The sequence below is a fragment of the Trachypithecus francoisi genome, unplaced genomic scaffold, assembly GCF_009764315.1.
Source record: "Trachypithecus francoisi isolate TF-2019V2 unplaced genomic scaffold, Tfra_2.0 Contig01440, whole genome shotgun sequence".
Classification (NCBI taxonomy): Eukaryota; Metazoa; Chordata; class Mammalia; order Primates; family Cercopithecidae; genus Trachypithecus; species Trachypithecus francoisi.
Window position 1 is genome coordinate 9,626,355 of NW_022681431.1, and position 13,317 is coordinate 9,639,671.

At 56.1% G+C, this 13,317-nt stretch overlaps 1 protein-coding gene across 4 annotated transcripts; it reads right to left on the reverse strand.

Moving 5' to 3' along the window:
- Window positions 1-4,218: 4,218 nt before the first annotated feature.
- On the reverse strand, window positions 4,219-8,109 carry REEP4 (receptor accessory protein 4). 4 transcript variants are annotated; one of them, XM_033227800.1, is made up of 8 exons: window positions 7,612-8,106; window positions 6,789-6,861; window positions 6,335-6,411; window positions 6,126-6,246; window positions 5,575-5,688; window positions 5,086-5,221; window positions 4,802-4,956; window positions 4,219-4,715 (listed from the first exon to the last, which is right to left on the reverse strand). In XM_033227800.1, exons 1-8 carry the CDS (start codon window positions 7,641-7,643, stop codon window positions 4,650-4,652), a joined length of 774 nt encoding a protein of 257 aa, XP_033083691.1. In that variant the 5' UTR covers window positions 7,644-8,106; the 3' UTR covers window positions 4,219-4,649. The 4 variants fall into 4 exon arrangements, with proteins under 4 accessions (XP_033083691.1, XP_033083669.1, XP_033083680.1 ...); XM_033227778.1 differs by lacking the exon at window positions 4,802-4,956 and having other exon boundaries at window positions 7,612-8,108; XM_033227789.1 differs by lacking the exons at window positions 4,802-4,956; window positions 6,789-6,861 and having other exon boundaries at window positions 7,612-8,109.
- Window positions 8,110-13,317: the final 5,208 nt, after the last annotated feature.

A 13,317-nucleotide genomic window follows, 5' to 3' on the forward strand; every position in this document is an offset into this window, starting at 1 on the left:
GTGGTGGCTAAAAATACAGCCAATGCATGTGGCACACATGGAGGCTGGAGATGGGGAAGGGGACCAGGACACAGAGGGCCCCAGGCCGAGAGGGAGAGTGATGGGGGCTGAAGAGGCAGGGAGGGAACGGAGCCACCTGGAAGGGCCAAGGGATGGCGGTGGGTGGAGAGGAGAGGGAAGAGAGGGGCAAGAACAAAGGGCCATCTGCACCCAGAAACCAGGATGGATGTGGAGGAGCCCCTCAAAAGCAGACAAGCTGCCGGGGTGGGGAGGAGTGAGACCAGGGCACGAACTGAGTGGGGCAGGGGCCAGGACCCAGCGGAGCTATGCAGCTCTAAGGGGGCTGGCTGTGGCAGCTTTATGTCCCCACCAGCCCTGATCCTGCTGGTGGTCCACTGTCTGGTGGGGAGGAGAGGGTTGGGGGTGCTTAGGCAGGCTGGCACGCAGCCTACTCTTCCTAGAGAGGCCAGGCCAGAGGAGGTGGAGGGTGGGACAGTAATCTCCTCCAGTGTACAACCATGCTGGGCAAAGGTGAGGTCTCAGGGGTTCTCAGAGAGGCAGGGCTGGCTCTCAGGGAAGCCCAGTTGACAACCAGTGCCCTGAGCCTCCGGGTCACATGTGTGCTCACCCAGAAATGCTCCAGAACTTGGACTTCTGGCTCCTTCCTCTCTGTCCCCAGCATGTGTTGGACTTCATACAACTGCAGGCAGCCGTTCACCAAACCCGTGTTCTCCTTGGCATGTTCAAGGCTTGGCGGTAGGCCCCAGGTGATGCAGAGTACAAAGGCAGAAATCACGAGGCCATCCCACTCCCACCCCCACCCCCGGCCTCCCCCACCCAGAACTTATGGTCACTTGGTGCATTTGTTCTTTCACCAGCAAAACTCCTCCAGGCCTCTTAGGTGCTGGCCCTGTGCTGGGCGCTGGGGGTGTTGGGCTTGTTCATGAATGATGACAAGATGCTTCTAGTCCCGCCCTGGGGAAATCAGGGGAACTTCACGGAGAAGGTCAGAGAATGAGCAGGACTTCACCATCCAGTCGAGAACTTACAAAAATATTTCACTGTGGTTAGACCATTTGTTCCGGGCTGAGCTACAACAGCATGTAAAATACGTCTGTTCTTTATGAAGTCACAACGCAGTGGGGGAGAAAAGGCAACGTGCTCAAGGCAAAAACAGAAGTCTGTGCAAGAACAGAGGTGGTGTGGTCCAGACAGCAAACCACTCTGAGGTGAGGGAATGCTTGCAGAGGGCTCCCTGTCTGAGTGGGGTTCAAAGGGCAAGTAGAAATGGGACACAGTTGGATGGTGGAGGAAGAGCATGTCAGAGGCCAGTATGCATAGGGCCACACGGAGCCACTAGACAGTCTGATGAGGTGGGGAGGAGAAGGCATCATGAGCTCCGCCAAGGGGCTTGGTAGCCCTGTGGCCCTCTCCAAGCACCCATCCTAGGAGGGAGGGCAAGTGAAGCCCCCGCCCCAGTGAAATCTTCCTCATCACCCCACAACTTCAGGCCTCTCCCCAACTCTTGTTTTCTTTCACTCTGTTTTGTTTTGCCATTCATCACATGCCCTTCTGGGTTTGTTATTTATTTATTTATTTTTTGGAGGCGGAGTCTTGCTGTGTCGCTCAGGCTGGAGTGCAGTGGCTCAATCTCGGCTCACTGCAACCTCTGCCTCCCCGGCTCAAGCAATTCCTGTGCCTCAGCCTCCTGAGTAACTGGGATTACAGGCACGTGCCACCTTGCCTGGCTAATTTTTGTATTTTTAGTAGAGACGGGGTTTTATCATGTTGCCCAGCTGGTCTCGAACTCCTGACCTCAGGTGATCCATCCGCCTCAGCCTTCCAAAGTGCTAGGATTACAGGGGTGAGCCAACCCTTCTGGTTTTTTCTTTGTTTGTTTGTTTGTTTTTTGTTTTTTCTTTTTCTTTTTTTTTTTTTGAGATGGAGTCTTGCTTTGTTGCCCAGGCTGGAGTGCAATGGCGTGATCTCGGCTCACTGCAAGCTCTGCCTCCCGGGTTCATGCCATTCTCCTGCCTCAGTCTCCTGAGTAGCTGGGGCTACAGGCACCCGCCACCGTGCCCGGCTAATGTTTTGTATTTTTAATAGAGACGGGGTTTCACCGTAGTCTCGATCTCCTGACCTCGTGATCCACCCGCCTCCACCTCCCAAAGTGCTGGGATTACAGGTGTGAGCCACTGCACCCGGCCAGTCCCTCTGGTTTTGTTCCCTCAGTTTGAGTACATGGATCCTGCCAGCCCGCCTCTATCAACGCAACACCCAGGCAGAGGTGCATCAGGAGTCAGGGCCCCCGGCTCACAAGCAGCACAATGGTACACAAGTTGTTGTGGCTCTCCAAGCCTCGGTTTTTCATCTGTAAAATGGGTATAGCCCTGTGGGTGCGGTGGCTCATGACTGTAACCCCAGCAGTTTCAGAGTTCAACGCAGGTGGATCACTCGAGCCCCAGAGTTCAAGAACAGCCTGGGCAACATAGGGAGACCCTGTCTTTACCAAAAAAAATATGGTAATTAGCCAGGTGTGATGGAGAGTGCCTGTAGTCCAAGCTACTCAGGAGGCTGAGGTGGGAGGATCCCTTGAGTCCGGGAGTTCGAGGCTGCAGTGTACTATGATCGTTCCGCTGTATTCTAGCCTGGGCAATTCAGTGAGAACAATGGATATAGTCCCTACTTGGTAGGGTTGTTGGGAGGATTCAAGGAAATGATCTCTGTAAAATGCCCAGTACAAGGTCAGGCACACAGCAAATATTCCATACGTGTTAGTCTCTGTGTCCTTGCCCCCCAAGCGAGAATCATCTCCTTCACTCTGGTACTGCTTAGTGATTAAGTGCACAGACTCTGGAGCCAGACTGCCTGATTCCAAGCCCTTCTGCTACCTACTAGCTTTGTCACCTTGGGCAAATCACTTGCCCTCTCTGTGCCTGTTTTCCTGTTTGTAAAATGGAGACTATAAGACTAGTATGTACCCGCCCCCCACAAGATCGTTATGAGAATTAAATTAATATATGCCAGGGGCTCAGAGCAGCGTCTGCGTGGGCAGCCACATTCTGGGCGCCAGCCGTTACTACTCCCTGCATCCCTGCAGTCTGGCAACATGTCTGGTACCTGCTCGAGGCTCAATATTCATTTTTGAATGAATTAATGAGGAGATAAGACAACCCCACGATGCAAAGGCAGGCCATGTTGGACGCCAGTGAGCCCCCATATGTGAGAAGCTAAATCACCGCAGCAGATTAAGAGCCTCCCCCAAATAAAACCCGGATAATCCCCACACCAAGAGTTAATCCACACTGTCTGGGGCCACTCCAGGTTACCACCCTGTTTCCCCTCTTCTCATCCCACACTCTCACCCACCTCTTTGCTTAATCAAAAGCAGGGAGGAGGAGCAGGTGCGGCAGTGGCAGAGGGGTGCACCCTGGGCATCGTGGCGAGACCAGCATCAGGGGCAGGAGAGGGCAGAGCTGGGTACCCCAGTTGCCTCAGGGATCCGAGGAGTTGGAGTGGAGCCAGCCAGGCAAAGAGCCTCGGTCTCAGGAGAGCAGGAGACTCCTTGGATGGGGCAGACCAAGGACCAGTGACCACAAGCAGCAGGCAGGGCCACTGGAGGCCTTCTGAATTCCGCCAGGCCCGGCAGGGTGAGGCTCTGGCCAGTCTCCCAACCCCACCCTCCTTGACCTGGAAGCCAGGGGGCAGCCCAGATCCTGGCCACTGCTGCCCTCTCGTGGCCACTCCTCGGAGGTGCAATGGCGCCCCTGCTGTTTCCTGAGAGTTTACAGAACTAAATGTCCCCAGAGCTGCCCCAGGGGGCTCCTTCCTCAAGGCTCCTGGAGGAGATACTCCTCCCCAGGCCTCCTCTGCCTAGCTTCGACCTCTCTATGGGAATAATGTGCTGCCCTCAAGCCCCTCCTGCCTGTGCTCCCACTGTAGAGACAGCTGCACCTTCCTGCCAAGGCCTAACTTCTGCCTAACTGAAGTTTTGGGTTCTGACCCATCCTCTGGACTGGTCCCCACTTTCCCATCAATGCTCTCAAAGCTCCCCAAGAGCTCCTTTGTGAGATCATGTGCTGCACTGCAATTCTCTGTCAATGGTTCTCTCTCCTCCAGAGGACTGGGCTCGTTCAGCCTTAGACCTAGGCTGGGACTGGGCTGTTCAATTTCAAGGGAGTGATGTGAACAATGGGAGTAAGATCAGCAGAGACAGAACCCCTTTATGTATTTATTTATCAAAACATTGGCAAACCTGACCTCACTCACCAACACACACACACAACCAGGACACACGTGCCAGGCCTTATGAAAGGCTATCAAGTACTTTGAAGGACAGGAAGGAATGAACACAACCAGGTGGACGTTTCATTTGCAGGGGTTCAGGGATGGCTCTTGTCCCACAACTGGGGAAGGGAGAGGGCAGAGCAAGGCAATAAATAGAACCCTGGGCCCAGCCTGCTTTGGTACATTGTGGGTGCATGTGGCCTTGGCAGCATCTGCTCCTGGCCGTTGACCATCAGCAGGAGTCAGGAAGGCGGGGCCCAGGCAGTTGGTGCAGGCAGGCCAGATGTGCTGCCAAAGGTTGCTCCAAATAGCCCTGGAGCCCTGCAGGGCACGAGGTAAGAAGGGGCCAGATGCAGCAGACCCTAGCTGTCCATGTCTGAGGGCACAGTCTTTTTCCTCGTCCGAACCTTCAGGGAGCGCGAGGTGCCCTGGGGAGAGAGGAGACACAACATGAGGGTGTGGGGAGCACCAGCCAGCAGAGCCCTCCTCCCTCCTGTCGTCCTCCCACACTGACCTCCCGCACTGGTGGCTTCCTCTTGACCACACGCAGGCTCTGGCTACGGATTAGGGGCTTCTCTCGGGGCCGGGCTGGCGCCCGGGGGACTGCCTCAGTATCCGACCAACACTCATCCTCGGTGTCGCTGTCCTGCAGGCCCCCAGCCCGGTACCCTGTGTGGAGGAGGTGAAGCTGAAAGCCTGTGGCCAGGCCAGCTCTTCCTCGAGCCTTGGGAGAAGCCATGGTGCGAGTGACGGAAGCCATCCCTCCTGGCTTGGCTCTGGGTCCCTCTGCCCACTCACCAATGGGTGGCCTCCGGTGGGACACCTGGTCCTCCAGGTAGAGGGGGTCCTGGTAGGCAGGGGCAGGCACGTCAGGGATGGAGCGCAGGTCCTGCATGGAGAAGCTCCGCAGCCTGCCGGCCAGCGCCCCCTGACTCTGTAAGGGGGAAGAGGCTTCAGCGGGGAGACTGCCCAGGGAAATCGGCCAACCAGCTAATCACTGGGGCTGAGACGCAGAAGTGAAAACTGCTTAGCAAGCTTCTGGCCCCGCGCCAATGTGGCACCAACAGGAAACCAAAGTCAGAGAGCAGGAGCCGCTGCTCACACTCAGTGCCAGAGCCAGGAAGGAAGGTTTGACTCCAGTTCCACGCTTCTGCCAATATCCCCTGTCACCTTCTCACCCCTGCTCCCCAGCTGCCATCTCTGGGCTCCCTGGCAGAGGAGCTGAATGAGCCCAAAGGGCCTTAGCGGTGGGATGGGGGCTGCTGGAGGGCTGGGGGCCTGGAGCACCTTGGTGGCAGCCTGCACAGCAGCCGAGGCGGCAATGTTGAGGCCCCGCTTCCCGAAGGTGAGCACGGTCTCGTAGCTGCGCTCCTTGGCCTGCACGATGTACGCATCGATCTCCTGTGGACCCAATGGGGAGGAGAGCTCAGGTGGACCGCCAGAGTCCCTCTTCCTCTGCAGATTCTGAGAAGCCACTGATTGTGGCACCACCCAGCCCAGCCCAGCCCAGCCCCACCTAGTGCCCAGAGCCACAAATCTGGGCCACAAACACACACCAAGAGCAGGGCCGCCACCCATTCACACCTCAGTGACAGGCCATGCTCCAGCTGCTGCCACCACTACCCCCAAACCAACTTCCATCCTCATAGGTCATTCATATGCACCCCACCTGATTATCCCAGAAGATGAGGTAGGCTGGGCCCTGTCAAGGTCCTGCACCTCAACAGCAGCAGGACTGGGATAGAACCCTGGTATCCCCAGCATCCTAAATCCCAGGTTCAGGGCTCTTTCCCTCACACCCACCCCTAAGCCTCCCTTCCCGCCTCCCCCTGGGGTACCTTCTCATGGCGGGACAGGGACGGGTGGACAAACTTGCGGTAAAGCAGGCTGGCGCCTTTGGTGTAGGGTGAGAGCAGCCACAGCACAAAGGCCATCTTGATCTCATAGTAGAAAGGGAACCTGTCACAGCGCAGGGGACAGGGTGAGCCAAGGAGCAGGGCTGGGGGGGGCCACCCCGACCCATGGTTTGCGGACCCTGTGTCCATACCAGGAGATAAAAATGTCTGTAACGATCTCTGCTGCCATGAAGAGTGCAAAAACAATCCAGTACATCATCCACCGCACCTGTGGGGTGAGAGCGGCAGAGGTCAGCATGGGGCTGGCAGCACCAACTCCCAACTCGGGCCAGTCTAGCCCAGAGATTCCAGGGAGCCTGTCCGGCTGCATAGCTGCTTTCCCCCACGCATGGCTGGACAGGAGCTCTGAGAAACTGCTGCTCATTCCTATGCCCGCCTCCAACAAGCTTCACCCACGAGGTCTTCCACAGGCACCCCAATAGCTTGCCCTCTATCTACACCCTCTTGAACAGGGCCCATTCTCTCTCCCTCCCCAGTCCACTCAGGATGTGCCACATGACCTTGCCCCTGGAGGAGGGAGAAGCCAGCTCAGACCCTCCCCACCTCACCGAGTCCTACTACACACACCCAAACCCCCACGCTCACATATTCACGAATGTTCTTGGTCTTCACAGCCTTATAAGAAGCATAAGCTGGACACAGCATCCCAAACACCAGCCTGGAAGAGCAGCCATGGGGAGTGTGAGGGGCACTACGCCCCACTCCCACCTTGCCAGGTGGCCATTTCCCCCTACTGGGGTGCAAGGTGGCAGTACCCGCCCTGTTTTTCTCGCTTGGCTTGTACAACCTGTGCCTGAGTCAGAGCCCTGGAGGCCACCTCCCCACCCTGCTGTTTACAAACATCCAAGCCTGCCCAGGCCTGCACCGGTGGCCCATGGGTGTGTGACGGAGCAAGAGGACAGCCACTCCACGAAGTAGGTGAGAACACCAGACTGTCCCCTCCCATGGGCATGCAATCAGGCCCAGGTCACCAGACCTGGCACTGCGGGGCTGCAGACGGTGCTATGGGAGCCAGGTGTTGGCGTACTCAAAGGTGAGGAACAGGATGGCAAGTCATGTGACTGCTCAGATGGCAAGCAGGCACCTGGATTCTCCGCCCACAACGTGCCATATCACCTAGTGTTTGCCAAGGGGCAGCAAAGTAGGCCTGTGGCCCTCGGCCCCAGGCATCTGTTTGCAGTGTGTGTGGCCTGTGGCAGGGGTCGTCCTCAGCCAACGAGGCTTGGTGGGGCGGGGAGTGGGCGGTACCCCAGACACCGCGTGCAAGCCCACAGGTCCGTTAACCCTGGTATGGAGTGCTGGAGGGTGGAGCTCAGAAAGTTCCCCCTCCCATAGACTTCCACAGCTTCCACCACAGGGGTGGGACGGCACCCCGGGGTAGAGGAGGTCTGAGGGCGGCCATACTCACACCACCAGACGACAGATCATCCAGGACACCATCTTGCCGGCCTTGGGGACGTGGGGAGAACCCCAGGAAGGCGCTCAGAAGGACATTCACTCAAGGGCTGGAACGGGGGGAATCCGGGCAGTTGCGGGAAGCAGAGGGGCGATCCGGCTGTCCCTTGGCGGAGGCAGAGCCCGCCGCCCACGGCCTCCGACTGTGCAGTTCAGGGGACCTGGAGAATGGGGAGACCCAAGGCAAAGCGGCCCCGGCGGGGAGGAAGCCGACTTGGGAGCGGGCGCGCCCCGCGGCCGGGATAGTTACAGCTCCCACCCGCCCTTCCTGCCGCGGAGAACCCGGCGCTTGGCCCTTGCTGTTGGTCCCGCGCTGGAGCTGGTCGCCGCGGTTCCAGCGCGCCGGGCCACCAGCACCGGCCTGCAGGGCGGAGTTTGCAACTCACTTGAAAGTTGCACGGAACCGAGTGCTGCCCAACCCCAGGGCTCCGGCTCGCCACGCAGGCGCAGTGTGGCTGCGGAGGGGGCGGGGCGAGGTCAGGGAGGCGAGAGGCCGGGCCCTTAAAGGGGCGATGTGCCGCGGGACTCGCGCGTGGGTCCCACAGTGGAGTCACCTTCCCAATCGGAAAGATTAGAGCGTGGGAAGCTGTAACGAAAAAGCAGGGGGCGTGTGGGGGTCGGCACACAAAGAAAATCTGGATTCCAGAGTTTTCGCGACCCTTAACTGGCTTTTCCTGGTGTCTTTCCCTCTCGCCTCATTTTCCCCTCTGTGAAATGGGTAAAGGCATGAGATGCAGTTGGTGGGGTAGAGGGGAGGATCTCTGCAGGCTCAGGCAGGAAACTTGGCTGAGCGCCCCCAAGTCCGGGTCTCACACAAGTAGGTCCAGGAGAGAAAGGGGGGAGGCGTGGGGGGAGAGGGAACCTGAGGGACTCTTCGCCCCCGTAGGTTTCAGGGGTTCCCTTCCCTCTGGGATGCCTTTCCAGAGCCCTGACTCCGGGGCAGGCTGACCGCGATGATTTGAGGCATTCTGGGTAGAGCTCCCAGCTCCCACACTCCTTCTTCAGCAGAAGTTTGAAATTCTACCTATTCCTCTGAGCCAAATACATAAATATCACTGGGCCCTTAATAGTAGTATCAACCATTGCCATTTTGTAATGCATGTTTGCACGCAAGGTCTTAGTCTTTGCAAACATCCTTTTTACCATGTAGGAAATAGGACGCTCAGTGGTGAAAAGTAACTTTCCCGGTATCACCCAGTGGTATTTATTTCCGGCTGGTGGCTACATGCTTGGCTCAATCAGTCTTCTGAGAGATCAGCAGCTGCAGGCTGAGTGGTCCTGCAGAGGGTCGTGGAACCGGAGAAGTTTCTCTGGGCGGGAGGCAGACACCAGGAAGAAGGGAGAAGGCTCTAGAAAAGAAGGCAAACGTTGCTGCTTCTACTACTTGCCCTGTGAGGTTTCATTCTTTTTGACATCTTCAGCTTACTGCCTCTGTTGTTCCCTCTGAAAATCGTGTCCCCCCACCCTGCAAAGGGTGGGAGCAAAGCTGTCCGGGCATGTGGGGGTGGAAACACAGGCAGTTACTGCTTTTTATTGGAGCCACAGTTAACGCCCATCAGCTATCATAAGGATGGAATAGGTAATCATGGGACCAGGGAAAGGAGGCTTCTGGGGGATAAATAAACACATGGTGATTATATGGTCTTAATTATTATCATCAGTTTTATTGGTTTTGCTGGGTGTGAGAGCTAGCAGTGAAACCAGCCCACAGCAGAAACTCCCCCGAGGCCCCATGTCTCCCTCTCCTCTCTTAACCACCCCCTCACATTTGCCTGCCCCCCTTACACACACACATTGGAATAACCAAAAAGGCCAAGGGAGGCCGGGCGCGGTGGCTCAAGCCTGTAATCCCAGCACTTTGGGAGGCCGAGACGGGCGGATCACGAGGTCAGGAGATGAGACCATCCTGCCTAACACGGTGAAACCCTGTCTCTACTAAAAAATACAAAAAACTAGCCAGGCGAGGTGGCGGGCGCCTGTAGTCCCAGCTACTCTGGAGGCTGAGGTAGGAGAATGGCGTAAACCCGGGAGGCGGAGCTTGCAGTGAGCTGAGATCCGGCCACTGCACTCCAGCCCGGGTGACAGAGCCAGACTCCGTCTCAAAAAAAAAAAAAAAAAAAGGCCAAGGACCAGAGGAACCCCTAAGGAAGGCCCCAGCCCCTGTCCATCTTTAGGCACAGACATGGTTCTCTAGGTGAAAAGTGTCCTGGGTCTCCCTGAAGGAAGAAAGGTGTGACTGACGAGGGGAGCAGCTCAGGAGGAAAGGGACATCCATGACTCAGGAGGTCACTGCACATGTGAGCCTCGGGTCCTTTGGTGCGTGCTGCAGAACTGTCCCTTCCCCGCTGGCTGCCTTCTGGGGCCACATGCCTGACCTTAGCATCACAGGCCTCTGTCTACCCCCATTTGCTGGGAAACGTTCCCTGGGCTCACCCAAAGCCCACTCAGCTGGAATGGTCTCACGTATGAAGACTCCTGGTCCCAATGTCTGTGCTTGGGAAATCTAAGAGAAGAGATGTCAGAGGTCTGCACTGACAGCAAGGCTCAGCATGGAGGGCAAGAGGCTGGCAGCCGAGGAGTGTCACCATCCCTGGTCTTGGCAGAGTGAGTGGACCTTGCCTCTTGCAGCCTTTGGTCCTTAGCTGTTGACACAGTCACCCAGTTCTACTGGGTTGCTAAGCAGCACTCTGGACGTGGACAAGCCCCAGGGCAAGTGACCCAGCAGGCACACACAGAAAGCTGGGCACTCAGGCCAAGGGAGGAAAGTGCCTCCCACCCATCAGTAGAGCTCCCCCCGGGGGCAGCAGCTGTCAAAGTGATATTTATCTTTCTACTGGGCAGCAGAGTGCCAGCATGTCTGGGAGATTCAACCCACTTCCCCTGGCAACCTCTCCCAAGCACAGGATAAGGGCTCGTTTCCCGTTTGGAAAAGAAGGACAGGCCTCCCCAGGATGATGGAGGAGCCTGCTAAGCTAAGAGCATGTTTGAGGAGGTGGAAAGCAGGTAAGTCACCTATTGCTGGGGGCGAGGAGGCCAGGTCAGAGGCTACAGGTAAGATATGGGGCACAAGGGCTCCGAGACTGAGGATGTGTGAGGAACCGTCACCCACAGACAGTTCTCTCCAAAGATCCACCTCCTCCTCTTGCACAAAACACCCTTCTCTGAGCCACTTCTGTTTTCATATATTCCTATAGACCAAGGCAAAACACTACACCAATGGACTTACATATACTAATGCATTTCACTCTCATGAGAAATAACCCTGTCAGGGTAGGACGCAGTGGCTCATGCCTGTAATCCCAACACTTTGGGAGGCCGAGGAGGGCAGATCATTGAGGTCAGGAGTTTAAGACCAGCCTGGCGAACATGGTGAAACCCCATCTCTACTAAAAATATGAAAATTAGCCAGGCAGGGGGCATGCTTCTGTAGTCCCAGCTACTTGGGAGGCTGAGGCAGGACAATTAATTGAACCTAGGAGGCAGAGGTTGCAGTGAGTCAAGATCACACTACTGCACTCCAGCCTAAGCTGGAAAAAACAAACAAACCCTGTCAGGTAGGTACCACGATTATACTCATTTTATAAATAAGAAAAACCGAGGCACAAATAGACTAAGTAACGTGGCTGAGTGTTACTAGCTGGTTTCACCCGGCTGGCAGAATCAAGAACTCATGAAGTGGAGTTTTAAAATCTGCTTCACAGAAGGAGAAATTGAAGCTCAGGGAAATCAGCTGACTTGCTTGAAATCTCACACCATGGGAAGGGACTGAGCCAGAATTCACACCCATGTTATCCAGGCTCCAGACCCCACTGTTTCCAGTTCTCCACTCCCTGGGCTGGCTGTGAGCTCCCTGGGCTCTCTGACTATGACCCAATCCTCTGCGCCCAGCTGCTCACAGGTGCTCGCTGAAGACAGAGAAATGAAGGGGATTTTGTGACATGCGAGAGCTGAAACGGGCTCTGAAGGACAAATGAAAACCTGGAGACCCAGAGAAGGGATTTGACCTGCCCAGGGTCACACAGCAAGCACCCCTGCCCAAGGATCTATCATTTGCCCCGTTTCCATCTCCTGTCCCTTGCACTATCGCCAAACCACACAAGGCCACAAAAGGATTCCGTTTACTCAAGCCCACGGGGGAAGAGGAGAAGAGGGGTCCCAGCTGCTCGACAACACCTGTTTTGCCATTCAGCTTGCTGTCCCCGAGACCCCATTACTTGCACTGACACCCTGAGCACTGACCCCACCCATCCCCCATCTGATGGTCTTAGGCTCTCTCAACTCCACTCACGGAGACGTTGAGGGACCCTGACTGCCCACAGGGCTTGGGTGTGTACAGTGGGACCAGGTCACATGAGATCTTCATGTTGGGCAGAGGCTCATGGGCTTGTTGAGCAGGAAGCCAAGGCAGGTTCCTGAGCAGGGGAGGAAAGGAGGAACGTGTGTGTTAGAAAGATCAGACCGATGGCCGAGAGGGTGGCTCACATCTATAATCTCAGCACTTTGGGAGGCTGAGACGGGCGGATCACCTGAGGTCGGGAGTTCAACACCAGTCTGGCCAACATGGTGAAACTCCATCTCTACTAAAAATACAAAAATTAACTGGGCGTGGTGGTAGTCCCAGCTACTCGAGAGGCTGAGGCAGGAGAATCCCTTGAACCTGGGAGGCAGAGGTTGCAGTGAGCCAAGACAGGGCCACCTTACTCCAGCCTGAGTAACAAGAGAGAAACTCTATCTCAAAAAAAAAAAAAAAAAGGCCAGGCCACTGGCTCATGCCTATAATCCCAGCACTTTGGCAGGCCGAGGCTGGCAGATCGCCTGAGGTCAGGAGTTCGAGACCAACCTGACCAACATGGAGAAACCCCATCTCTACTAAAAATACAAAAAAAGTAGCTGGGTATGGTGGTGCATTCCTATAACCCCAGCTACTTGGGAGGCTGAGGCAGGAGAATCGCTTGAACCTGGGAAGCAGAGGTTGTGGTGAGCCGAGATCGCGCCATTGCACTCCAGCCTGGGCAACAAGAGCGAAACTCAACTAAAAAAAAAAAAAAATTCAGACTGAGAAGCGGGTTGGCGGGGGCTGGCAAGTGACCCAAGACAATGGGTGACGAGGAGGGTTTGGACAAAGCTTTGAGCTGGGAAAGAGCAAAACAAAAAAGTGCCCATCTTGCAAACCTTTGGGACAAAGAATGGAGAGGACTTGGTGGCTTATGAAATATGGGAGAAGAGAGATCCAGATGTCACCTAGGACTCCCAGGTCTCATCTGGGTGAATGTGGTGGCAATGACAGACATTTGCCCAGTGGAGGAACAGGGATCGGGATAAAAGAGGGACTGCTGAGATCATCCTCAGCCCCGCTGGTTGGAGTTGGCCTGACAGCAGGACAGACTCAAGTCTTCGTGGGTGCCCGGACTGTAATCTCCAGGAAGGAACACTAGCTGTGAGTCAGCCCCAGGTGCTGGAGACTCATCACGCCAGCACCAGAGTGTCATCCCTGGGAACTCCTGACCCCAGCCCCAGCTGACCTTGGGGATGCCCACGTCTCAGAAAGAAGGGAGCCAGGAGGAAGAAGGTCTGGAAGCCATTGCCAGGCTCCCCGTGGGCGGCAGGGCAGGCAGGGCCAGGCTCCATTTTCAACGAAACATTTTGATGACACCCGAGA